The sequence below is a fragment of the Neodiprion lecontei genome, chromosome 5 (assembly GCF_021901455.1).
Source record: "Neodiprion lecontei isolate iyNeoLeco1 chromosome 5, iyNeoLeco1.1, whole genome shotgun sequence".
Lineage (NCBI taxonomy): Eukaryota > Metazoa > Arthropoda > Insecta > Hymenoptera > Diprionidae > Neodiprion > Neodiprion lecontei.
This window is the reverse complement of record NC_060264.1, coordinates 22,790,392-22,814,640: the sequence shown is the minus strand read 5'-3', so window position 1 is coordinate 22,814,640 and position 24,249 is coordinate 22,790,392. Positions and strand designations below refer to the sequence as shown.

General features: G+C 40.0%; 4 protein-coding genes and 1 long non-coding RNA gene across 5 annotated transcripts; 3 read left to right on the top strand and 2 right to left on the bottom strand.

The window, feature by feature from the left end:
* Positions 1-211: 211 nt before the first annotated feature.
* LOC107221819 lies at positions 212-5,365 on the top strand. Its single transcript, XM_046741698.1, has 5 exons — positions 212-1,640; positions 2,109-2,230; positions 2,330-2,478; positions 2,556-2,718; positions 2,956-5,365. Exons 1-5 carry the CDS (start codon positions 956-958, stop codon positions 3,091-3,093), a joined length of 1,257 nt encoding a protein of 418 aa, XP_046597654.1. The 5' UTR covers positions 212-955; the 3' UTR covers positions 3,094-5,365.
* Positions 5,366-9,031: 3,666 nt separating this feature from the next.
* On the top strand, positions 9,032-11,850 carry LOC107221818 (glycine-rich protein DOT1). Its single transcript, XM_015660952.2, has 4 exons — positions 9,032-9,181; positions 9,603-10,019; positions 10,363-11,005; positions 11,153-11,850. Exons 1-4 carry the CDS (start codon positions 9,115-9,117, stop codon positions 11,298-11,300), a joined length of 1,275 nt encoding a protein of 424 aa, XP_015516438.1. The 5' UTR covers positions 9,032-9,114; the 3' UTR covers positions 11,301-11,850.
* A 2,434-nt stretch (positions 11,851-14,284) lies between these two features.
* LOC107221816 (spidroin-2) lies at positions 14,285-18,250 on the bottom strand. Its single transcript, XM_015660949.2, has 3 exons — positions 17,810-18,250; positions 16,339-16,684; positions 14,285-16,123 (listed from the first exon to the last, which is right to left on the bottom strand). The coding sequence occupies exons 1-3, from the start codon at positions 17,847-17,849 to the stop codon at positions 15,607-15,609; spliced, it is 903 nt and encodes a 300-aa protein (XP_015516435.2). The 5' UTR covers positions 17,850-18,250; the 3' UTR covers positions 14,285-15,606.
* Positions 18,251-19,611: 1,361 nt separating this feature from the next.
* Positions 19,612-22,415, bottom strand: LOC107221815 (glycine-rich protein DOT1). Its single transcript, XM_015660948.2, has 5 exons — positions 22,255-22,415; positions 21,884-21,946; positions 20,325-21,179; positions 20,029-20,172; positions 19,612-19,921 (listed from the first exon to the last, which is right to left on the bottom strand). The coding sequence occupies exons 1-5, from the start codon at positions 22,322-22,324 to the stop codon at positions 19,881-19,883; spliced, it is 1,173 nt and encodes a 390-aa protein (XP_015516434.2). The 5' UTR covers positions 22,325-22,415; the 3' UTR covers positions 19,612-19,880.
* On the top strand, positions 22,346-23,414 carry LOC124294504. The gene is made up of 3 exons (XR_006904380.1): positions 22,346-22,481; positions 22,559-22,664; positions 22,865-23,414. It is a non-coding gene; the product is annotated as an uncharacterized LOC124294504 (long non-coding RNA).
* Positions 23,415-24,249: the final 835 nt, after the last annotated feature.

Sequence of the window (24,249 nt, the reverse complement as noted above, 5' to 3'; positions counted from 1 at the left end):
GTACCGAGCCTAACCGAACCTCTAGTTCCTTCTCCTTTCCTTTCTTTTTGCTTCCTCTTGGTCAGAAAAAGGAGAGCGCTGCTCTTTGATAGGTGAGGTTAGTATACACCCGGTTATACCTCACGAGAGAGCATTAGACGTATACATTTACGTGTTCACGGTTACGTGGCTCTGGCTCTGGCTCTGGCTCTGGCTTTTGTTGCGACTTTGGTTCCAACTCTCTCCCTGCTGCCGACTGCTGCTTATGCTGTACGGGATTGTAATGATATAGTTGGCCGAGTGGAAGTGACTCGATGGTTCGCCATTCTCTTCGCGGTGCGCTGATCCTCGACTTCGGCGTCATATCTTGCCTCGTGCTTTTTTCTTTCGTACTAAAATTATTGTTGTTATTATTGATGTTATTGTTATATATTGAAATGAGCCACCATTTTGGCCCAAACGTCCGTCTGTTCGCGATTCTACCAGCAACCTGTAAGGGATTTATCGGTGCACGTCCATCACGTATCTTTTACCTGTGAAACAAACAGCTGTGCCGTTGCCGTTGTGCATACTGTAAACATATACCTACACAAATTGGCGTGCATAGTACACGAGACTTGAACGGTTCTTTTAAATAATCGATTTTTTTTTTTTAACTCTTCTATTCAAGTGAGTGGCTGAGTGACGAGTTACCTTTAGTCTGTACATATTACTTTCATGTGTGAAATGTGTATTCAATCATTACTAAGAAGATAAAAAATAAATTGTATAGATTAGCTTCATAACACCCTTGCACATTATTTTAGTACCTGAGAAAATGTGGGGCATCGTTTTTGGAACGAAATTTGAAATATTTCACAAACTATCGTAATGTGTGTATTGTTTCGAAATGAGTTTGTTTGCATAAAAGATATTGACAGCATATTGTACACGTAAATATTATTAAACATACGTATTGCTAAATGACAGCAAAATAATGTCGGACAAAAACAGTGACGAGAAGAAAAGGAAACAAATCGAGGATGACACAACGAAAAGTCTGAACGGAACCGTAAGCGGCTATTTTTCATCAATTTCCGTATCGACGGCTCCAGAAGCGCCGCAGGTGGCGGATGCTGGAATTAGAGATGTTGAAAATTCTGCGGCACTCTTTCCACATGTCCAACCGAAGAGCGGCAGTGTTGAAGAACGAAATGACGGGGATAATGACGAGCATCACGATTTCGAATCGCTCGAATACGAAGAGGACGTTTATTATAATCGTGACATAGCCGCTAACACACCAAGTTTCGACGACATTGATGAGCTCAGCGATAGCGACGAAATCGTGGTTCACTGCTGGCGCGGATCGAGCGGTGACATAGAGGAAATTGTTGTCGACGATTCCATGTACTGCATATCGGTTGAGACTGATTTCAATAATCCCATGCAGCAACGAGATATACCGCAAACGAATGCTGACGCGGAATCAGACCCACTTAATAAGAATGAGAAAAAATTTATGAACCTTAATAAAAATAATAATAAAAGTAACTTCAACAGCGTTGGCATAGGCAAGAAAAAGAGATCCGTCAGGGTTATATTTCAGGATCTCTCGAAACCGTATTTGGCGAAAATAAGTAGTAGTCAAAACTACAAAAAGTTTCTTGAAATTGTAAAAGGTACTTAATATTTCTGGTTTTCTTCTCTCCGATTATTGCTAGAGCAAAAATTGAGCAACCTTTTTTACGATTGTAGTAAATTCTAGTTGCTCAAGGAAACAGGATAGGTAGCTTACCTTGCGAGCAAAGTACAGACTGCGACTGAACTTCTCCAATGACAAAATACGACAGTAGTGAATCGTAGGTAAGAGCGGGAAACTTTGAAAACTGACCTTGCGAAAACCGTACAAAACGAGTAAGAAATTTAACATCATATGTTAATGGAAAAGAGACTGCGCTGATATGCATATGCTGTCTGTCGAGTTTTATCAACTAATATCATGTATTTTTTTCGCAAATTCGAAATTACGTACCATAGCTAAAGAAACTAGTTAAACTCACTTGTACATACTTAACTTGTTTTTATTTTCTGACCTCTTTCGCGAATGACTTATTTTGATTCGCGTGTTCATTACTTTTATTTTCCAGGAGAAGAAGCTTCCCCCCATCCGGTAGACCCTCTGTCCACTCCTACCGATGATTTTGTAGCAAGAGGAATCCTCGAGGAAAGAGAACAACGAAGAGACGAATGGACCGCCGAGTTGGCCAAGGCAAGCTACTGAAAAATGATCCGTCACGATGCACATTTTTTTAAATTTATCTCTTTCATTACGATCCTAATTTTTGTGCGTGCTTTTTTCTGCGCAAAGGTCGAGGAGGAGATACAGACGTTGAGGCACGTTTTGGCAAGCAAAGTCAAAGTTTCCCAAGAACTTAAGCGAAAGCTTGGTATCGGTGCCTGGAAGGAATTAACAGATGATGTTAATCAGGGTCTCCGGAACGTCAAGGAGAGCCAAGTGTTAGTTACAGTTTGTAAAAAAAAAAAAACTTTTCATGCTATTGCATTCGTTTCTGACAATATTCTTTCTCCTACAGATTCCAGAAAACCGAATCGGTGATCAAAACTACAGCAGAGAAAACCAGCAGCATTCTGGGCGGCTTTGGCAGCGGCATTTCCATGAAATTAGGACAAATGCGTAATTCTGAGAGCTTCCGATCTCTTGAAGAGAGAGTTGGTTCTGCTTACGAAAATGTCAAGGTATGACCGACTGAAATTGCATCTTCCACCTGTGTACTTATATCTTCTTTTGTTGTCCTGGAAAGTCGAAAAAACGATGAACGGTATGAAGTGAAAAAGTGAATCCCTTTTGAGTTCTCTTCGCGTATTAGCCATCTTTTTTCGAGATTCTGTCCATTTCCACATTCCACAATGCTTCCGTACCTCTTCTATTCCTTACAACTTTTCCGCATTTTCTAATATTCTGACGAATTGCAGACCAAAGTCGTGCCGTCAAGGTCAAATTCAACTCAGAGTTTCGACGAGGCATTAAGAGAAGCCGAGGCGACGAGACGAGCATCGGCCATACCGATAGCAACAAGCCCGACCATCCCCGAGGACAAGCCTCTTTCTTAGAGCCGACCCTATATTATTATCATTATTACTATCACCGTCTGTTTACATTAATTATTACGAATAATACTACTATCATTTACAATTATTATTATTGTTTGAGCTGCGCACGCGACGTTTTCTCCGCATATATCTGATTCTCGTCACGTTCCTGTCTAATCGTCTAATTTTTACTCCACACCTTTCCCTTTTCCCTTATTTCTTTGTAATTTAATAACTTTCGGATTCGTACTCTGGCGGTGACATAAAGGGAGGAAATAGAGACACCGTCCTAAGACAATATTAAATAAAATCAATCGATCAATTTGGAACGATATAGGAACTCTGTACCGAAATGCCTGTGTATTTGTAATTTGTTTCCTTTTTTCTTTCATTAAACATGATACGAAGTATTTGAGGCAAAAAATAAATACTTCTTTTTCCATCGTTTTTCCGGACCATCGTATGTGTATCTTCTGTTTCTAATGTATTACCCATTTTATCTTGCTTACAATTTTCGAATGTCGGCATTTTGACATCGAGAATACATCTGTCGTCGTCGTGCATAATTTTTTTTTACGAACAGTGATAATATTACCTAAATGCATCTAACTAATAAATCGTATTATTCGTTCTGCTATAATATGATACGAAATCGTAAAAGAAAAAAGGTAACATACCGCAATGGCATTTGTCGTTGTACTTAACTATTATTATTATTATTATTGTCTTTACTGTTAATATTATTGTCGCCTCACTGCTGCTTGATGGTTTAAACGGAAAGAATAAATAAAAATAATTTACAAAATGCGGAAAACAGCATGTAGATTAAGTGCATGAGTAAATTGGCAAAGACTGGTCGCAGGAATGGGGAAAAGTAAATATACTGAATTTGAAATAGGCTGAATGGTTAATAAATGTTTCAAGTGAACAGGATCTCAGGATCATCGCGTTAATAATTCACGAATTTTCATATTGAATCTCACTCTTTCATTCGTGATCTCTTTGTGGGTATCCATTTTTAGGTGAAAAAATGTCCTTGAATTGAAAGGAGAGAGTATTTAATAGAAATATATAATGTACACATACACCTATTGTTTACATATATTTAGATTCTTATACGAAATTGTAGCAAGCCTGCTACGATACTGCTAATACTACTGTTGCATTCTCCCAAAAAGTGTCCTTTGCTTGATAAATATATTGATAGTGAAAAATAAATAAGTAAAGTGAAACGATGAAGTACAAGAAGGAAACGAAAAAAAATCCACGGAAAAATATTCACGCGAGTCACGTTGTAACGAAATAATTGTACGCGTAAAATATCAAATATTTGATGTTTCCCAAGTGTTTTTCTTTTTTTTTTTTAATTCACCATTGCTATATTTCCGAAATGCTTCTTATTCTTATTTCACTTCTTTTCTTTTGGAAAAATATGAAATTCGAGTGGGTTCCGCACGTGCGAATTTATGGACCTACCAGTTAAGTGTGTTAATTAATAGTTTGCGCGTTCTAGAAGCTGCTCGTGTCTGATGATAAAACAATTTTTGATTGTACATTCTTCCCAGCATCAGTTTCGCGTAACTAAACAAAGATATGACAGCTTGCACGACGTTTCTCGCGCTTCAATATTCGCGTAATATCTTCAAAATAATGATCACCTGTTACCTCGGCGTGACGCCATATTATCCCATAGTTCCTTTTCAATATAGAAGTAGTCGACACGACGACGTTATTCCTCGCGTCCATTCAATGACAAATCTTTAATTATTATGAAAATAATAATCATATATTTACAATGTATCGTATTTTTCGAATAATGAGATATCAAGTATATTACCACTGTGAATATGTAATATTAAATCCATTGCATTGCTATCTATTTTTCTCATATTAGTACTCGATCGACGACTCGTTAAAAGAGAATACAATGAATAGCAAAACCGATCATTTCTAATTTCATTCCTGTAAAATGTTTTTTTTTTCGTTTGCCCGATTAAAAATTACACGGTATGATTATACAATTTGAATTAGCTTAAGACACTATTTATTCAGTACAGTTATCGCAATTGTTATTATAGTAGTGTGCCGTGTTGGTGGCTGGCGTTTGCTTATCAATATTATTACTATTATTATTGTTATTATTATTATCATCATCATTGCTGTGCGTATCAAATACACACATTATAAATTATGGTTCTATGCTGAACTTAATTTTTGGCGTCATAAATTGCGCAACACGTTTGTAAAATTAATTACAAAAATCAATAATAACAATAATCTCGCTTGTTGAATATCTCAATGTTGTTCCTTTATATGATGCTCGACGAATATTACTGTATAAATAAAACAATAATTTGGCCGCCATCGTAGAAACGCGCTTTAGTTCGTCAACTATGTATTATTAAAATTATTCAATTTTCATAAAGATGAAAAATATCTGTATGAAATAAATAATTTTATCCTTCGGAAGAAGCAAATTTATGTAATATTAGTGTAATAATATTGTCCAAGATCGAATGTTTTCTTTACTCACCGATAGAATCCACGCGTTCATCATACTTATCTATTACGAGTTGTGTGTGTGTGTGTTTTTTTGTTCCTTTCGAATCGTTCGTGCAATTCTTTGAATTCGACGTCACATATATATTTCGAAAATTTGTTATTACACACGTATCTGCAAATTCGTAACGTCATTGTCAGTCAAGGAAAATGGCTCGAGGCTCCGTGTTTATAAATGCGCAGGTATATTACATCTGATCTTGTACATACTTAATTGAGAGTTTTACGGAAAACCCCAACGTGACTGAGTGCTTAGCGACTATGTTGATAGAGCATTTGCGGTATAACCGTATATGAATAATATTCCTCGCTCAATATCTATCTCTTTGCATATATCCTTGTGGTGGGAAATCAGGTGATTAGAGGAAGACATTGAAGCCGTCAGGGTTGAAGACACCTTATCGTAGATAAATTTTTACTTTGACATTCAACCAATTTCATCCGGGTCTATTTGAAATTATGGGTAAGCGGGTGATACAGTCTTTCGTATAGCGTAAAGTTTGTACAATTGTTTTCTGTACGAATTTTATAATCGCATTATGTACAAGGTAAATCGATCAGCTGATTACCGAATCAGACGCCATATTGCTCAGCATGGAAGCTCATTAAACTTTGGACAATTTATATAAACATAGTTACACCTTGTAATATTATATTCGCAATGTCACTTGTGATGTTATCAAAAATGATTGCAAGGTTACCAGTTAATTTAATCTAAAAAAAAAGATTAAAAATACACTGCTTGCGAGGTGTTTTGTTTTTACGTTCCTGAGACATCCTCGTTTAACGAGCACTTGCTAATTACGTTATTGAAAAAAAAAACCCTGTACAATTCGTTATGTATACATGCCATGTTGGATATGCATATAATAGGCGTACAGTCATCATTCGCAGCGTACACATTAATAAATCCCCGACATATTATTGCACCATGCGGATCTCCTATGATCGTGGCAAAAACGCCGCAGGCTATTTGCAATACGGATACCTATATTCATCAACGGATCGTTGAAAATTTTTGAAGTACACATAAAACTGTTATTTATTAATTTCGTTTCTCCGTTTAGATGGGGAAAAAAACTAATGACGATGATAATAATCATAGTGCCACATATGTTGGGTAGCAGGTCCGGGCCTTTTGGTACAATGATTAATTATCATCATTTATGTCGATTATTCGATAATCGGCACCAGGGGAAGTACCCGGTTAGCAGGGGAGATCCGGGCAAAGTGGCCCCCTTAACAAAGGAATAACGTTAGACCGATTTTGACATAACAGTTTGTTTTTCTTTGATCTGAAAGTACCTTTCAAGCGTTATCCATATTAAAAAAAGAAAAAAAATATTCAATCGTACAATGGGCCCATTCTGCCCGGCTCTCCCCTGCTTAGTGTCTATAATTCGCCTTTCTACATAATCACGTATCATTTTTCTAGGTCCTTGTATATCTATTGTATCCCTACCTCAATTTCGGCGCTTTTCAAACATTCACGTTTATACGCATTTGATCTTTGTTTAGAATGAATAATACATGTGATTAATTATCCTCCATCATTTTACCGTATGCATGCATGGTTGTGTGTCTGTTTACATTTCCGCCTTTTCACAATGTTTTTGAAATTCCGGTAATTTCGATCGTGATCATGTAGCTGTGGATCTCATAATTTTGCCATAAGATCTAATTGAAAAGACTAAATCCATTTCGCATAATTCAATTATGGAACAAAAAGTAATCGATTCCAGACACGAAGATAAATTTTTTTTTCACTGTTCTTGAATGTTCGTATCCTTTTCTAAGCTCCGATGACTGCATATAAAAAAGATTCGAAAACTTGTGTGCAACACCAATGAATGTGAAACGAATAAAACCGAATGACTCGAGGGTCACGGCTTGGTTAAACCTTTGAGTCGAAATGCCTCGTAGACGTTCTGCAATCACATTCGGGCATCTCTGTATGAGGTGGAAAACCCTGGCGGACGGTAATCCTGATTTTACATACTTATACGTATAATATAGCATGTTCATAATTGTTCGATGTATATTCCTCAATAAATAAGCTGCCTCATCGTTATCCACACCGCACATTTCAGCTATGCACACATACAAAGGCACACATGCATTTTACACATACACATGTATGCAATATATATCTACAGACTATATTCCGATGCTAATCGCTGTAATTGGCGTAGGTGCTCGCTGTATATCTATCTATGTATATCTGTACGTGCATGAATATGTGTACTTAAAATTTTTATACCTCCAACCTTACCTAGAAGAGATTCAGATCTACTCCTCACGCTGTTGCGCAAAAACCGTTCCTGGTAATTCCTTCACATACGCACGATATTGCCAGGAGTTGAACGTTAGTTAATTTGTTTCTTTTTCTTTCGAACAGCAATTAGCGTACCGGGATCCACCGCGATTCGTTTACAAGTGATTCGATGGTTGGTTCAAAAAATTTGAGAAACAAACAAATGAAAGATCGAAATCGCATGACTCGATTTTAATTTACTAATTTTCATGCATACACTTCCTATTTTCTTGGTAATGCCTGTTATTTATATCTGTATCGCAGAATCATCATTCCTGCGGTTTAATTATCGTTGTTTCGGGAAAATTTGTCTCCAAAGACTTATGAACAGCACAAATTTCTGTTTAGTAGTACGATTTTAATAGCCTCTTTCTATTTTCCTCTTGAATCACTCATCACTATGTACAGAAAGCTTGTTTGAATTAACGTTTGTTAAAATAAAAATATGCCCCCCAAACATTATTTTCATATTTCTGTATAATTCAGACTGTGACTTATTATAATTATTACTCAACCATATCTTTTTTACATTCGTTTAATTGCACTAAACTGCAGGAGTTGTTTTTACGACAAACTTTATATTCGTGCTAAAAATTAAATAGCTGAATTCGCAGCGTGAATGCGGTTTTCACGGAAATCTCTGCGTGTGAGTGTTGCAGTAAATGAATTCGCTGGCATAAAAACGAATTGATATTATATAATTGATGTTAGTAGCGCTCATATTTCTCTTGACCCGACAGATTTACAATCACTTTAACCCAGACCTTGTGCAGATCAATCGGTTAACGCGTCGTTTATTTATCGCCTATCGTTTCAATCTCTTGTCCGTTTCTTTTTTCTCAACGCGAACCAATCACTCTTCCCCGAATATTATAGAGGGGGGAAGAGGCCCAAAGACAATGGCTGTCTGGAATAAAATAAAGAAATTACTCAGAGACAACCGGCATCAGCTGTTGTCGAAGAAAAGGTTGGAATTGGCAGCCTTGATCCTCGTTGTTAGCCGGGGTCCCGCATGAAGAAGTCACAACACCGTGCGCATCCTGATCAGCAATGGCGAGAGAGAGAGAGTGAGAGAGAGAGAGAGAGAGAGAGAGAGAGAGGAAAGGGAGAAGGAAGCGAGGATCTCGTTATAAATACACCGATCCGAGGCGTGATGCTCACAGTCAGTCATGCAACGGCATCAAGCAAAACTCATCGGCCTTTTGGCCATACTCGCGGTTAGCGTTCAGGCTGAAGGTAAATATTCTGAACTTCGATATCGAAGAATTGAAAAACTTGAACTTGTATTTAAATTTTGTTTTATCGGTACGAGTGACGGTGCTTTACCCACCTTTACGGTAATCGAATTTCAACGGACTTTCCCGCCACTGTATTCAAATTTGAATTCTGTTCGACTGACGGACGCTACGGTTTAATTTTCTACTTCACTTTTGTGCAGTTATAAAATTTTCGTTACGTAAAACTTGACGCCATTTACTAAATTCTATCGGTGGGACTCAAGGATTTGAATCGCACGCGTTTACAATCGACCGTTTCGTTTAACCGAACTCTTTGTGCATTTGTAACGATATACGAATGCTCTTATTCAAAACTACGTATTGAGGAATTCTCGTGATTCTCTCACACACGAAGATCGTGATTTTGAAAAATGTTCCAGATCACCATAGAGCGCGTCGCGGCGGAGGCGGAACAGGATTCGGCGGCGCTGGCGCGTTCAGCAGTGCGAGCTCATCCGCATCCTCATTCAGCGGAGGCGGAAATGCTAAATCGAGCTCAAGTTCCTACGCAAGCGGTGGCGGTTCGGCAGGTGCGACCGCATCAGCTGGAAGCACGAACACCGGAGGCGGTTCCATCTCTGACATCGGTCAGGCCGGAGGCTTGGGAAAGGGTTTCGAATACTCCAATGGTGGAAATCTAGGAGCCGGAGGTGGATATCAAGGAAGCGGCGGCGGATATCAAGGAGGTGGCGGCGGATATCAAGGAGGTGGCGGCGGATATCAAGGAGGTGGCAGCGGTGGATTCGGCGGCGGCAATTTCGGTGGCGGATACAGCGGCGCTGCCGCCAACGCCGGAGGTACGAAATAATTTGAATAAACATTTTCCGTCGGGTGGAGTTTGAATCAGGCTAAACAACGGACTGTTTTGTACACACTTGTTTCAGCGACTAAATTTAAACTTTGCGAATACGTAAAAACTATGCAATGACAACCGAAGTATACGTAACAAAATCTCTAGCTTCACCCGCATGGAAAGATTTGAATAACGTAATCGAGAACATTTCATTTTCAAGATAAAATCAAATCATGGATCAAGTTTAATTCGAACTCTGACACTCACTGATTAAATTCGATAAAAATCCTCAAAATCTCGCATATTCGACTAAACAAATCCTGTTTTTTCCTTTTTCCTCCGAATAGCTGCCGGGGCCGGTTACGGAGGCGGAAACCATGGCTTAGGCCAGAGTGGAAGTTACGGACAGTCCCAGGGCGGTGTATTCGGCCAAAGCCAAGGAGGTGTCGGAGGCATCAGGGGCAACGGTGGCAATCAGGGTTACGGCGGCGGTTATAACCAAGGTGCCCACCAAGGCTATGGCGGCGGCGGCGGCGGTTACGGCCAACCCGGCTTCGGAAGCGCCGGAGGTGCTAGTGCGGGCGCGAATTCTGGTGCGATCGCCGGAGGCTTGGGAAGCGGTGGCTCTGGGAGTTACGGCGGGAACAAAGGACTCCAGCAGGGCTATCCAAGTGGTGGCAACGGCCAATTTGGCTCTGGAGGTTGGGGAGGCAATGGAGGCTGGGGGGGCAATGGAGGTGGCAGCGCGAGTGCGAATGCCCTTGCGAGTGCCACTGCAAATGCCGGTGCGAATGGTGGAAGCCTTGGCAACGGAGGTTACGGGGGTTACCCCGGCAGCGGAGGCGGCATCCACGGCGGCTACGGCGGCGTTCCCGGAGGTTTGGCGAACCCGGCTGGAAGTTACGGCGGCGGAATCGGAGGTGGCTCGGCGCAAGCAGAGGCGGACGCGAAGGCGGGGTCGAATTTTGGTGGACCTGACCATGGTTTTGGGTGAGTTGATTTTGAGTGACGTGGAGAGACGGGATCGGCCTTACGTGTTTGTTTATTTATTTATCGATCCTCCACACCTGAAAATCCTCGTTTTCGTTTTTCATAATTCTATTTTATTTTTTTCTCCCATTCTTATCCATTAAACAGCATCTTTTCACGTATCGGTGATGCCGACGAGGGTATAAGCAAGAGCGGCACCGTCGATGGCGCCAAAGGTGTTTTCAGCTCCAGCCAAGTTGAGATTAACGACAAGGGCAAAGGAACGTACAAGGTTAACGCTGGGAAGTTTCGTTAAACGAAAAAGTGAACCACAATACTAAGAATCCCGAGACGAAATAACTGTTTCTTAGTTTGTTGTTATTATTATTATTAATACCATTGTCATTATACAGTATAATTTCGATAGTGATAGAATGGAAATCAATGGACATCGACAACTATAAAAATAATAACTATAATAATGATGAACTGTATTGAACCACGATGTGCAATTACTTGGAAGAGAAGAAAAAAATGTAAAACATAATTTATAATTGTTGTATTTGTCCTCGTTATGCAATCGCGGGTGTTGCACGAAAGCAAGTTATTCTGTTTATTCTATTTCTTTTTTTTTTTTTTTTATAAAAAAATTTCAATTGCTTATTGCTCTCAAATTTATATACACCGTAAATCGCAGACGTTGACCAGATAAGTATAAATGCATAACATTGATATACATAAACCCTATGTATACAGATAATGTTATGCTCTATTGTAACGCTCGAATATAATCTACAGTAGTGCTGCGATGTGATAAAACTTGAATCCAATTCGTAAAATAAATGGAAAGATTTTCTTTATGTAAACGTCTCGCGTTGTCCTGTACATAATATAACATACCGTGTAGTATGTGAATAAATAAATTATTTACATACACGTTTTTGCTGTTTTGCGCGTGTAATAAATTTATCATTTGTAAAAATTGTTCATCGTTGTTAATCGTCAGAATTAGGAAATAATTTAAAGAATCTAGAGGCAATACCATCAGCATAAATATATAAATAAACATTATGCAGAGATATAAATTGTGAAAAAAAAAGAATCAACCGGATTGAACAATTTCTCGGCAGACATGAATATAAAGATGTATAATGTACATTATATCCCACGTTAATTGGACAAGTAAGTTTGATGGTACACAATTTTCATTAGCACATAACATACCATTATGCCTTTGTAAAATCAAGGCTATGACTTAATAATATGCAGCAAATTGCGCGTAAGGTCATCAAGCTATGAGAAAAAAATTATGACGTCCCACGTGTTTTCTGTGCCCGTTATTTTCGTACCGGATCGCAAAGCTCGATTTTGTTTTTATTCACTTGTTTGGATTCTAAATTTTACACGCAGCATATTTATTATTATCACCATGATCAGAGTACTTTCGTAATATGTGAAAATATAAATTAAGGATATCAATAATTTGTGAACAGCACACGATTTAATAATCGATTGGATAACTTCTGAATGTGATTTTGAAGAGTATTCCCCAATTTTGAAGAAAAAAATTGCATCTTTAATCAAGCATTTTCAATGCACATCAAATCTAGAGGTAAAAAACGTTGGTACGAATAAAGATGTGTTTGGTCACAAAATATTACTGTGCTAGCAGACTGAATATACTGGAAAAGGCTAACCGGGAATTATTTTTACGCTTCTGATCATGAAATGAGAAGAAAAGGAAGAAAAAAAAATTCGAATAAACGAGCTGTGGGTATTTTTTATGACGACGGAACGAACAATGCGAATTAATACGTGTACCGCGTTGAATAAATTCGCGGTATAAGGTACACATAGAGTGTCGGATACAGTTTGTGAACGGTTCGGTGCCCGTGCACAAAAAATGGTCTAAATTTGTTTCCCGCGAACCTTGAGAGTGAGCTGCTGATCCAGAAAGAGAAACCAGAATGTCGGGTTGGGTGTTGAAACAGCTACCGAATCGTCATTTAATTGTCTATTTTGGCGCATCGTATTACATGATGCGAGCATAGGAAGTGACATTCGCAAATTCGCGTAACGATGCCAATTGTCCAAAGAAACTTCGGAGGCCGGGGCCCCGAGTTTTCGCCTACGGACTTGCTCACAATTCCAGCCAAGGCTGCGTTCGGTAAGTATTCCCTAATTATATGCACCCAAGCTTTAATGATACTTTCATGCCACAGTAGAAGGAGAAAATGGAAAACTAATCGTAATTGTCGTTAGGCCTGGCTGAATTGAATATGCGAATTTTTTCAAAACTCGGTATAATTATTATTTCATACGTATTTTTATCACGTTTCCCATCTTCCAAAAACTTGCACAATTCCCAGCGACTCGTAATATACGTAATACCGGTGATGGTATCAAATAGTCATACTTGGATTATACGTTATGTCATTAAACAGTCATCAGTTTCTACCATACAATCGGTATTTTCTTCTCATAAAGTTTAAACCGATTCAAGAAAGTTTGCGAGAATGAAGATTCGTAATTTCGTTTCGGAATTTGCCGAATGAATTTTATTAAAAGAAGAAGAGTAAGAAATTTATTTTGATGCGAATAGGTGTGCATATTATATGCGTACAACGTTTATTCCCGCCCAGTGATCCTTGACCACGTATAAAGTACGGCACACAAGAAGTCCAGACACATGTACCGATATAATTATAGCCACGATCGGTACACGAGTGTAGTCGGTCATCGATGACGCAATCAAATGTTTTTGTAACCGACTGGCCATGAGTTTACGTGCTTTCCAAGAAGCAAGAAGATGACGCGTCCCGCCTTGTTGGAATCCTTGTGAGCGTGTGTACGAATATAAGTTTATAACAACACGCAATTTCGATATAAATATTGCGAGATAAAAATTGATATTTTCGATCAGTAAAGCATCGATTTTTATTACGGCTAGACACGAGCGAGAAAAAGCGGAACGACGGACCGGATTTACGAAAAAGTCAACATGGCCGCCGTTTGAGACGCGCTTCGAACTTTATTTCGACTGTACGAATAGTCAGAGCGATTATCAATCGTTCAGTGATGTGTCGTTCCAATGAAACTAACAGCAAGCATGTTTGGGTCGACTTTTCACCTCTTAATGAAAACCTCAAGACCGAGAACTGGACTTACGAAATTAACTCGCAGGTTAGTGCACACATTAGTACTTGCTCAATACTATTTGTAATGTAATTGTACAGAAACGAGTGACGAGGAAAGGAGTGCAGGGTAAAAGTAAAAGCATGTAATTTGTTAAGACTGAAATACGTATTAAAATATAAACATTTATTGAAACCAAAAAAGAGGTTGTATAAATTATCGTGTATGCTGGTTAATAAATAGTATCTGCGATATGGCATAATGCCACTGTTTATACCGCTTGTGGTAATTTATAAGGCATTACATCCGCGTACCAATTGAGGAGACGACAGGTAGATACTTTCAAAAGATTGACTCGATGAATTTGTAGCCTGGGGGCTCGGCATATACCCGTACAAAATTATCCAATCGGGTATTTCCCGGCTGTTCAGTGTTTGTGGTCTTCCTTAACACGGTACAGACGTATAATATATATTCAAATTGACATTTACATGCAAGTTACACATGAACACATGTATGCGCATATTACAGCAATATCATCGTTGCTCGAGGCGATTCGTTCCGCGATCGTGGCGAAGTTGTATTTTATACATTGCCGATGATCTTTCCGAAGAGTAATAAATATGTAATGAATAGAGCAATCAAATGGGAGATATTATGAATGGAGCTTCCTTCGAAAAAAATTGATTGGATAAAAATGAACAAAGACTGTAACTACCCGGCTAATTCAGCGACGAGATTTTTCGTTTGTGGATGCAAAAATCAAAGTTTTAACTACCTCGACTCGACCGGTCTATTAATTGGCTAAAGGAACTGAAGAGAGGCGTGATACATTATGTTAGTACAGACAAAATCGCGGTAATTATGAAGCGGACCCACTCAGTTATTTTAAACTACTAATCATTACATTCTTTTTTAGTTTTTAACCACGTGCTTTAAGATACCGTAATATCAGACTATTTATATAAGATCTTAAATCATGGTGGAAGCGGCAATTTTCAAAGATTTACATTCCCCTCTGACACGGTACTCAAGTAAGAAAAAATTACAAGCCGAGTTATGAGTTTTTTCCTTTGTTCTCAATTCACTACTTTTTCATTGTTCACGCAGGCGTTCAATCAATTTCAATGAGCCTTAGATCGTCGATATCTGACCAAAGAATCCCAAAATATCGTAGTTTAAAATCTCCAGCCGTTAGCGCGAGTATTAGCGGTACTCGCGCTAGTGCCAAACTCCAAGGTGCAATATCTCGAGATAGGATTGTCTAAATCCACCGATCCAAAGCTTGTTCATTTTGTCTTAAAATACGCCAAGGTGTGGGGAATGAAGCAATGACGTAGCACGTATTTGTTTACGATTTGAAGAACTACTTTTTTTACGTGTTTCACTATGATAAAAACTGCGATTACGATTCGTTTTAATTAGAGCTCATGTAAAAATCTCCCACCGATTAAGAGGCTCCCCAAAATTATTCAGTCTTTTTTTGTCTATTCCTCATCGCTGCTAGCGCTGAAACTGTCGCTGCCCGAGCTGCTCGCATCTTCGCCAACCCTGGTTTGGGTGAACCACGGCTGACGGGGTACGTTTTGGAACCCCTGATTGAACCCGGACGAAGTGGCAACGCTGTTGGCGCTGCTCGACGAACCACCGCTGCCACCGATTCCCGCGGAAGCTGCTGCGGCTGCTGCGCTTGCGCTGGCGACTGGAATGCCCCCTACAAAGCTCGTTGATGCTGCGCTGGCGGCGCTGGCAGCGCTCGAGCCCCCGGCGCCGTTTGACTGGCTACCGGAAGACGAACCTGCAATCGAATTGTACGGGTAACCTTTGCCGTCGAATCCGCTCAACTGAGACTGCGCGTTACTTTGACTCTGCGCCAATCCGCCTTGGGCCTGTGAATTGGTCTGAGAATTCGCGAAGCCGCCGTTTCCGCTGCTCTGGGCAGCCGCCTGACTCTGAGCGTTCGCATTGGACAACCCATTCGAGTTCCAACCCTGCTGCGCGAACCTGCAACACAAGGAGATAATTCAACTAACGGTTTGCGATCAGTTTTTTTGACAGTCGACTTTTTTTTAAACTTTCCACCTAAGCTCCACCTTCAGCATTCCGAGAGCAGGAACTTACGGAGAGTCCAACGTCACACGCCATACACGCACTTTCTTCCGAAACGAAGACAGTTTCCACTTCCAAAGTGGGACATTTCCTGATTTTGAAAAACTCACCCGAGTCCCGCTTGCTGATAGTTTCCGCCGAATCCCTGCGCGTTCGCCTGGCTGATGGCGTTTGCTGATCCACCCTGATCACGGCCAGGACCGAATGAAGGCGGCGGATTATTTCCGGGGTAAAATCCTCCTTGGCTCGGACCAGCGAATTGCGGTGGTGGATTTCCGGGTTGAAATTGACCCGGTCCGCCGGGTCTACCGGGTCCACCATCCCGATTGTTCTGGGCATCAGCGTTACTCTGGCTCTGGGCCCAAGCGTTTCCCTGACCGTTGAAACTGGCTTCGCTATGACTCGCTGCGTGCGCTGACAACTGGTCAGGAAAATAGAAACCAGACTCCGATCGAGCTGTGGGAAATTAATTTTTTTGTAGCTTTGAATCATAACACATACCGCACAAAACCAAAATTACGTCCAAATGATGTTTATGATCCGTCGTTTGACGTCTGAAGACTAAAAGTTGCTACAGACGTCTTTTCCAGTTAAATAAACGGGTCATACGAAATCTACACGTGGACTTTCAATTTTGCACAGTCTAGAAATTGGCATAACCAATTCAAGTTTCTTGCTATACGGGACCGAATGCAGGAGCGTGCTTAATTTTAAGGAATATGGTACCGAGAACTGGGCTATCAGTGGGTTGTTTCAGGTTAATTGCGTGAATACGAAAGTACAGATGACTTAGTAAAAGGCTCTAGTTTCTGCTTTAGCTTCTGATTTAGCTTTTATGGAATATGATGGAGTGAACGACCGATGTGCCTCTCGATAGTTTCTACACATGTCCATCACCAGGATTAGAGATGCTCGATAATGCGTTGTGGCGAATTGCCCACTTGGGAATGAAAATAAGAAGCAGAAAAAACTTGACGCGAAGCGAAGAGCCTCGTTTAAATATTCAGTGTTGACGGGTAGAAAAAGTAAAATAATCTTAAAAAGAAGGTACGAAAAATAGGGATAGAAAAAGTTCCGTTCATTTTAACCCACCAAAAGTCGTCGTCTCGACGATTACACGACCAGGTTCTACTGAAAAATTCAGTTTCCTTACAGTGCTGCAGTGGCATTTTTTTATTTTTTAATTTTTTTTATTTTATCACTTATACATCAGGCTCTACTCTACAGGCAGGAATAGTTGAGTTTAGTGCTTAACGCGATGAAACTCTTAATAAGCAGATATGTACATGCGTGGTCGGTGATTGCGCAATATGTTCTTCGTATTTTTTCTATTTTGTATTTGTTAGTGTTGCTTATTTCCATTGGTTTCAACAAATAGCCACTTAACAGTAATTTATAAGTATACTAAGCAGTGAGTGTGAGATTCTATACACCGATGGGTATTCGTTGATCAAATAAACATAAATATTTTTCGCATCGCATTAAATTTGTTACTTTTGAAGCTTAATCGCAGAAATAATAATAATAATAAGAAGAAGAAGAAGAAGAAGAAGATAAAGAAATGGTGATCTCTGGTCTTACCTGATATAAAGAATATCGCCAAGGCCAAGATTATCTTCATTTTGTTCGTACGTGTGTTTCTTCTTCACTTAGTAAGGCCGTGTAAAAAATATTTCCTCTCAACAACGACAAATTATTTTTGTTTCCTCGCAGTCTGTCTTGGAGAAAATACGTTTAGACTATTTTTTTTTTTTTTTGGTGTTTGTTTTGAAATGTCACGTGCGTATAATTACTCTCAGACTAATTGTCTCGAGTGGATTGTGCCAAGTGGACGGCTGTCATGTGACTGAAGCATCATCGGTGTCCGTCTCCAGTTTTATACCCGATTTCTGTGTCGTCTCTCTATTTCCAAACGTGTGTACAGTGTACATACCTGTGTATATGCGTGGACATAACGCGGAGGAAATAATATTCCGTTGGTGCAGACGGCTCACGGACAAAATTTCGACGGTTGACCGCGCCGTGTTTTGACCCTATGGAAAGCGTTCGTCTGTACGCTGGAGGACATTCCCAACCATACGAAAATAGAATAAACTTTCCGAAGAATATAAAAAGGAAGAATAAGAAGCGTTGGGAATAAAAGTAGTTGAGAGTTTGTGGTAAATTGCTTGGCGTGGTAAGGTGGAATTATGAATATGCATGAGGTTCGTGAAATTTACCCGACTGCAGGCAGACAAACCGTAGCTTCCGTGAGTGTGAAAGGCCCGAGTTGGTTTTTCTTGTCCGTGCATAAACTTGACTGCGAACGAGTTCATTGGCGAGGTCGCATTAGAGCATCACGGTAAAACCTGTGCGTAATCAATTCAACCACCGTGCAACTGGTAATTATATCGTCACGAAGGACGAGGCCGCTGCGAGTTACTGGAGTTTAAGAATTTAAGTACTTTTTGAATCATTCTTATCGCGGAAAATTAGCAAGTCGCAGCTACTTCGACTTTGAAAAATAGCCGTATAGTCGCATATAGTGGGTACTGAAAACGGCCTTGCGCGATTCACGAGTGAAATACAAACTTGAAGTTTAACAATTTTGATTCTTATGCTCCGGAAGAAGAATATTGAAAATGAAATCGAAAAAAGTAACAGTCGTGATCCGATACTAAATGAGTAGAATGCGAGAAGGCAAATCAAATCGTGTATAGTTTTACAACTTCATGATCACACCTAAATTCAGGTGAGAATTTTTCAAACCGAAATTTCTTCTAGAATGTGAAATTACTGTCTTTACGTTAATTAATTTGTACATGAAAAAATAAACGAATTGATGTAGTATCATTTTTCAAACTGAAGTTAAAACGCGCCCCAGTAATTCCCAGCCTCATTACGTATTCTGTTGGACATTCCCAGTGGCACTGGTGAACACAGTGACAGAAGTGAATTTCAGGCGGAATACTATTTTTTTTCCGCATTAGATTAAGCGGATAGACAATGCTAATTAAAAATATCGGGAATGACTAGCGCGCGAATAATAGCAATTCGAGAGGCAAGTGACCCTCGGTATTGTACCTCTAGCGTTGACTTTATGCCATCATCATCATTATCATCATCATATACGCCGTGCAAATCAATTCGGTATATTATTTATTCGTTAGCCAGTGTCTTGTATGCCGGGAAATATTTTTAATGAAAACAAAACTTAAGGAGATGTAATTTTCATTCTTTCTTTTATTATAGCCTACGGTTGCAGATTGCGGTGAATAGATCGCCGCATTTACATAATGCCTGTTCGTACAACATTATATGTTATATGAATGTGATTGATGATAGATTAATGAAAAAGGAATAAATTAATTCTACGGGTAATAGAACAATAAATAAGTCAGGAATACATTTTTGATTTTTATTTTTTCAAACATCTTTATTTATCACAATCGATTTCGAATTGACTTATATAAAATTCAAGGATAAACATTTGTCGTAATCGTAATAATTATTATTCGCTAGCTATCTTATCGTGTAATGTATAAACATTCAGAGTGGAATACAGTAATTGCTTCTGATTTTTTTGCCCATGAATTATCTGCACGTATCCAAGTTCCAGATCTTTTTCTTGCAGGACTTGTTGCAATCACCGATCGCGCGCATCATCTCTGTTTTAACGCCCCTTGACTCCAATCATCTTTCCTCCAGAATGGCCTAAAAAATAGAAGAATAAAATATAAATTATACAAAAGGTATAAAATCATTTAACCATCATCGGCTTATTTGCGTATCCAAGTTAGAGATCATCATGGTCTACTAACTGCTTGCACTGCTGCTTGCGGAGGCTAAAGATCCGCTCTCGCCCCCGGAAGACCAGGCCATGCTATCGGCCGTGCTTTTGCTTCCGCCGAAGCTGGAACTTCCGCTTGTGGCTTCGCTGTAGCTGCCAGATTGGCTTCCACTTCCTGCGTCACAAAAATTCTCAATTACCGTAAACGACATCGATGTAAACGCTTGAAATTTAATCGCCCGGGCATCAAACTCGATCGCCTTTAGTTTTTAACGTATAAATGATCAATTTCTGAACTGTGAAAACGCGCGTCAACTTGACACTGACCTCCTGCATGGGCGCCGGCCGAAGCGCCGGCATTCGCCGAACTTGCGTCTCCGTGGGAACCACCGAAATTCGAGCCCAAGACTTGTTGGCTGTTTGATCCGGCCGAGGAACTGGCCTCAGAACCGCTGATGGCATCGGAACCTTGACCGTGACCTTGAGCGCCCCCTCCGAACCCAGCGCCACCTCCTGTCAGCAGACTTCCCGACTGTTGGCCTCCGCTGATTCCCGCCCCATGAGCCGAACTTAGTCCGCTACCGGAAGATTCATGGCCAAATCCTTCAGCATTTTGACTCCCGCCGATTCCCGCCCCATGAGCCGAACTTAGTCCGCTACCGGAAGATTCATGGCCAAATCCTTCAGCATTTTGACTCCCGCCGATTCCCGCCCCATGAGCCGAACTTAGTCCGCTACTGGAAGATCCATGGCCGAATGCTTCGCCGTTTTGGCCTCCGCTGATTCCCACCCCTTGAGCCAGACTTCCGAAGCCACCGGAAGATTCTTCGCCGAACACTCCGGGTCCTCCATGGGCCGCGAGTCCTGCTCCGTGTTGATGTTCGCGCTCGTGGTGATGGGCGTGCTGATCGCCCTGTCCTGGGCCATGTGGCGCGCCTGGGACATGCTGATTGTCGAATGTCAGCCCTTCGCCGATTCCCGCAGGTCCAGCATTGTCGCGAATGTTGCCGTGATGCCCGTGGCTTCCGGCTTCAGCGGTGGCGGAAGCGCTGGCTTCACTCTGGTCGCCAGCCAGACCGATTCCTGCAGCCTTCGCGTTCGCATCTGCGTTTGCTTCGCTTCCGCCGGGGCCGCCGCTTATACTTCCAGCACCTGCATTAGCTTTTGCGCTTGATTCTCCGTCTGTTTTAGGTGGGAGAAAAAATCAAACGTTACATTAGACTGGACGAGATCCCGGAGAATTAAAGAAACTCGCTGGAGCTTCTTTGGTTTTAATAAAGAAGAAAAAAAAAACACAGGAAGCTTCTTGCAGAACAGATCGTTTTCAGAATTTTTTTCACTACTTCAAGTCTAATAATCTCTCGAATAAGTTCACTCGGTTCAAATTTTTTACCAGAAATATCCCGGATTGATAGTAATAAACCTTTGATTGTGAGGTCGAAAAACCGAAAAGCCTCGAATGATTTCGAATCTATGGAACTATGCCGTAATTAATCGACCTATGCATTTTGATACTGTTTTTTTTTTCTTTTTACAAAATCAAAACCGTCCGCACGTCAGAGTAAACGCGTAAGGAGAATATGGAAATTAAAAACCGCGATTCTGCGAATCAGGAACGATTGTCAAAAACGATCGATTCTCACAATATTCAACGATCCCGCGATTATTCGGTGGAGAATTCCCAGAGTAAAATAGCGTCTGGAGAAGTGGTACTAGCAGGGTTTGCGAGAGTCGGACCATCCTTTCGCACCGTTAACACTTTTGCTAATGAAACAGATCATGCTAAGCGCAGGAAAGAATATCAGGAACAACGTTTCAATTTTCCCCGCATTTTTTTATTTTTGTTACGTTAGTCGACCTTTTTTCGCTTTTTATTTTTAACTTACGCTCCGCGTCGGCTCCATGATGGTGTCCTTGTCTGTGGGGTCCTCCCTTCACTCCGTAGCCACCTGGAACAGCGACACAAAAAATAAAAAAACAGAATAAAACAGAATGAGTGAAAACTGAAAAAGAAAGAAAAGATCGGGACGAACAATCGAGCGTCAAATTCGCGAATTCTCGTTTACGTAGCAAGCTTGAACGAATCGCTGCTATCATTTTATTATGCTACATCCGATTCTATTCATTCGACGGTGAACCGGAAGCTCTCGTTTTTGTACCAGGCGGATAGATAATGAGCAATTTTTAGAGCGGAATATTTTGAATACCTGAGTTTTATTTTTGTTTTCTTTGATTTCAAGGTTTATTTTTGACGTACCTGGTCGAGCGCAAACTGTGGCGAGGAGGAGGGTTAATCCTAGAGCCGCTCTGCCGTCGAGGATCATCATCGTGTCGTAATTGAGTTTTATGTCTCTAGATGTCTGGCGCTGTCCGTTGCTGATCTTATTCGTAACTCTGCGACGCTATGCCAATACGATCTTGACCGATGGCTTATATACCGATCTTGGCCAACTTCTCCCACCAGTGAAAGGACGATGCACAAAGGTGGATCGGCATACGGATTTATGCCGAAGATCGATGATCCAATCGTACTTGAATTATATCTACTGCTAAATTTGCAGATCGCTTTCGGGAAAGTCCAAGAAGACGAATGATCAGAGGATGGTCGAAAAAGCTGAAGTAAGAAAAGACGAGGGAAGAAGAGTGTCTCCTTTTTCACGAGGATCGGTATGCATTACGTGTTATATTTCCCCTCTCCTTAGTTTTCCTTGTACCCAAACTAATTTTTGTCAAGATTGTCGTTTGATCGGTTGTAATGCCGCTGCAATTGCACGTGTGCTGCAGGAATTCATGTTTTTCTCGATTTAGACTGCAAAAGTACGGTTTGCAAAATCTTTTTAATCTGTAATTTAATGTAAAAACAACAGAATAGTAAAATGGAAGAACGGTGTTAAAACCATCGCGAATCTTGCTATGGGCTTCAACCTTGTCTGGACAAAGATGGCTGCGCATCGAGTAAACAGCTGATCGTTTCGGCGGAATTACGAGAATATCAAGGCCCGTAAAAATGCAAGCTGTCAGAATTTTATTGATTCACATTAACTTCGTACAGAGTAAAAAATTTATGAGAAAAACAGATATTAATGGTTAAGTATGAACCATTCATGTTTCTCGGATTCTGACAGTGAAATTGACATTTAAGATAACGATTCAAATATGTACAGATAATAACATATCCTTTGCTCAGTCTTACTAGTAATATAGATCAAATCGATTCACAGTTACAAACCTTTGTGCATGAGTTGAACAACAAGCTCGACGAGAGACCGAGATTACGATACTCATGGCGACTGGCTGTATCTCAGATATCTGACATCTCCTTTGTACGCAAATCTGTATGCGAAGACGAATAAATACATGAGTTATGATAGCTGTATGTAAAACGTACATTCTCGTTACTCAGCCTACTGCATAAAACTGCTGTATTATTAATTACGATAATTAATGCAGCAGGTACATAACCGTTAGAATTATTTACCAAGTATGTAGCATTAACGTATATTCTTATATCTTTGCTACATCGTAATTCCTGTCTACTAGATTTACCCCGAGGCTGTTGAATTCTTATTAACAATTACAAGAATCGCGTCTCTTGTGTAAATTGCAATTACCGTACACCCGCAAAAAAGTATTCACAACCTAACGTTTACTTGATATAATATTTTAATTATCGTTATAATTATTATCACCAATATGGACTCACGATTTTTAGATTGGAAAAAGTATTCTTATAAGACAACGGTCCGATTTTCAAGGTCAAGAATATAATAACATTTCTGACTAAACGTCTGATTGATGCCAATCGATCATTATCATTAAATTTTCTCTAACTGTGATTAATGCGTTGCGTTACATTGTGTTCAAGATTTATTTCTTATACTTACAATTAAACAAACGTATAAAAATGAAAGATGTTATAAGAAATAGTTCCTATATACGATTACGTATTAATTTATCGCTATTGTTTGCTGAAATATGGCATAAGAGAAGAAGTAATATAAATCGGCGATAATTCATGCCACGTGTTTACGGTGTACGTAATTACGCTTGCGTTTTCGAACTGCAATTATCGCATATTATATTTACATGACAACTGAGTCACCGCAGAAAGTATTTATAGAATATAAGTACCTATCTATCGCAAGAATGACTTTCGATAGATTTTCCTTGACTAAGCGAAATTTCGAATAATATTTTGGCGATGTGTCAATTGCGCTAATAAACGTCAATAACAGTTTCATGGTTAAGAGTT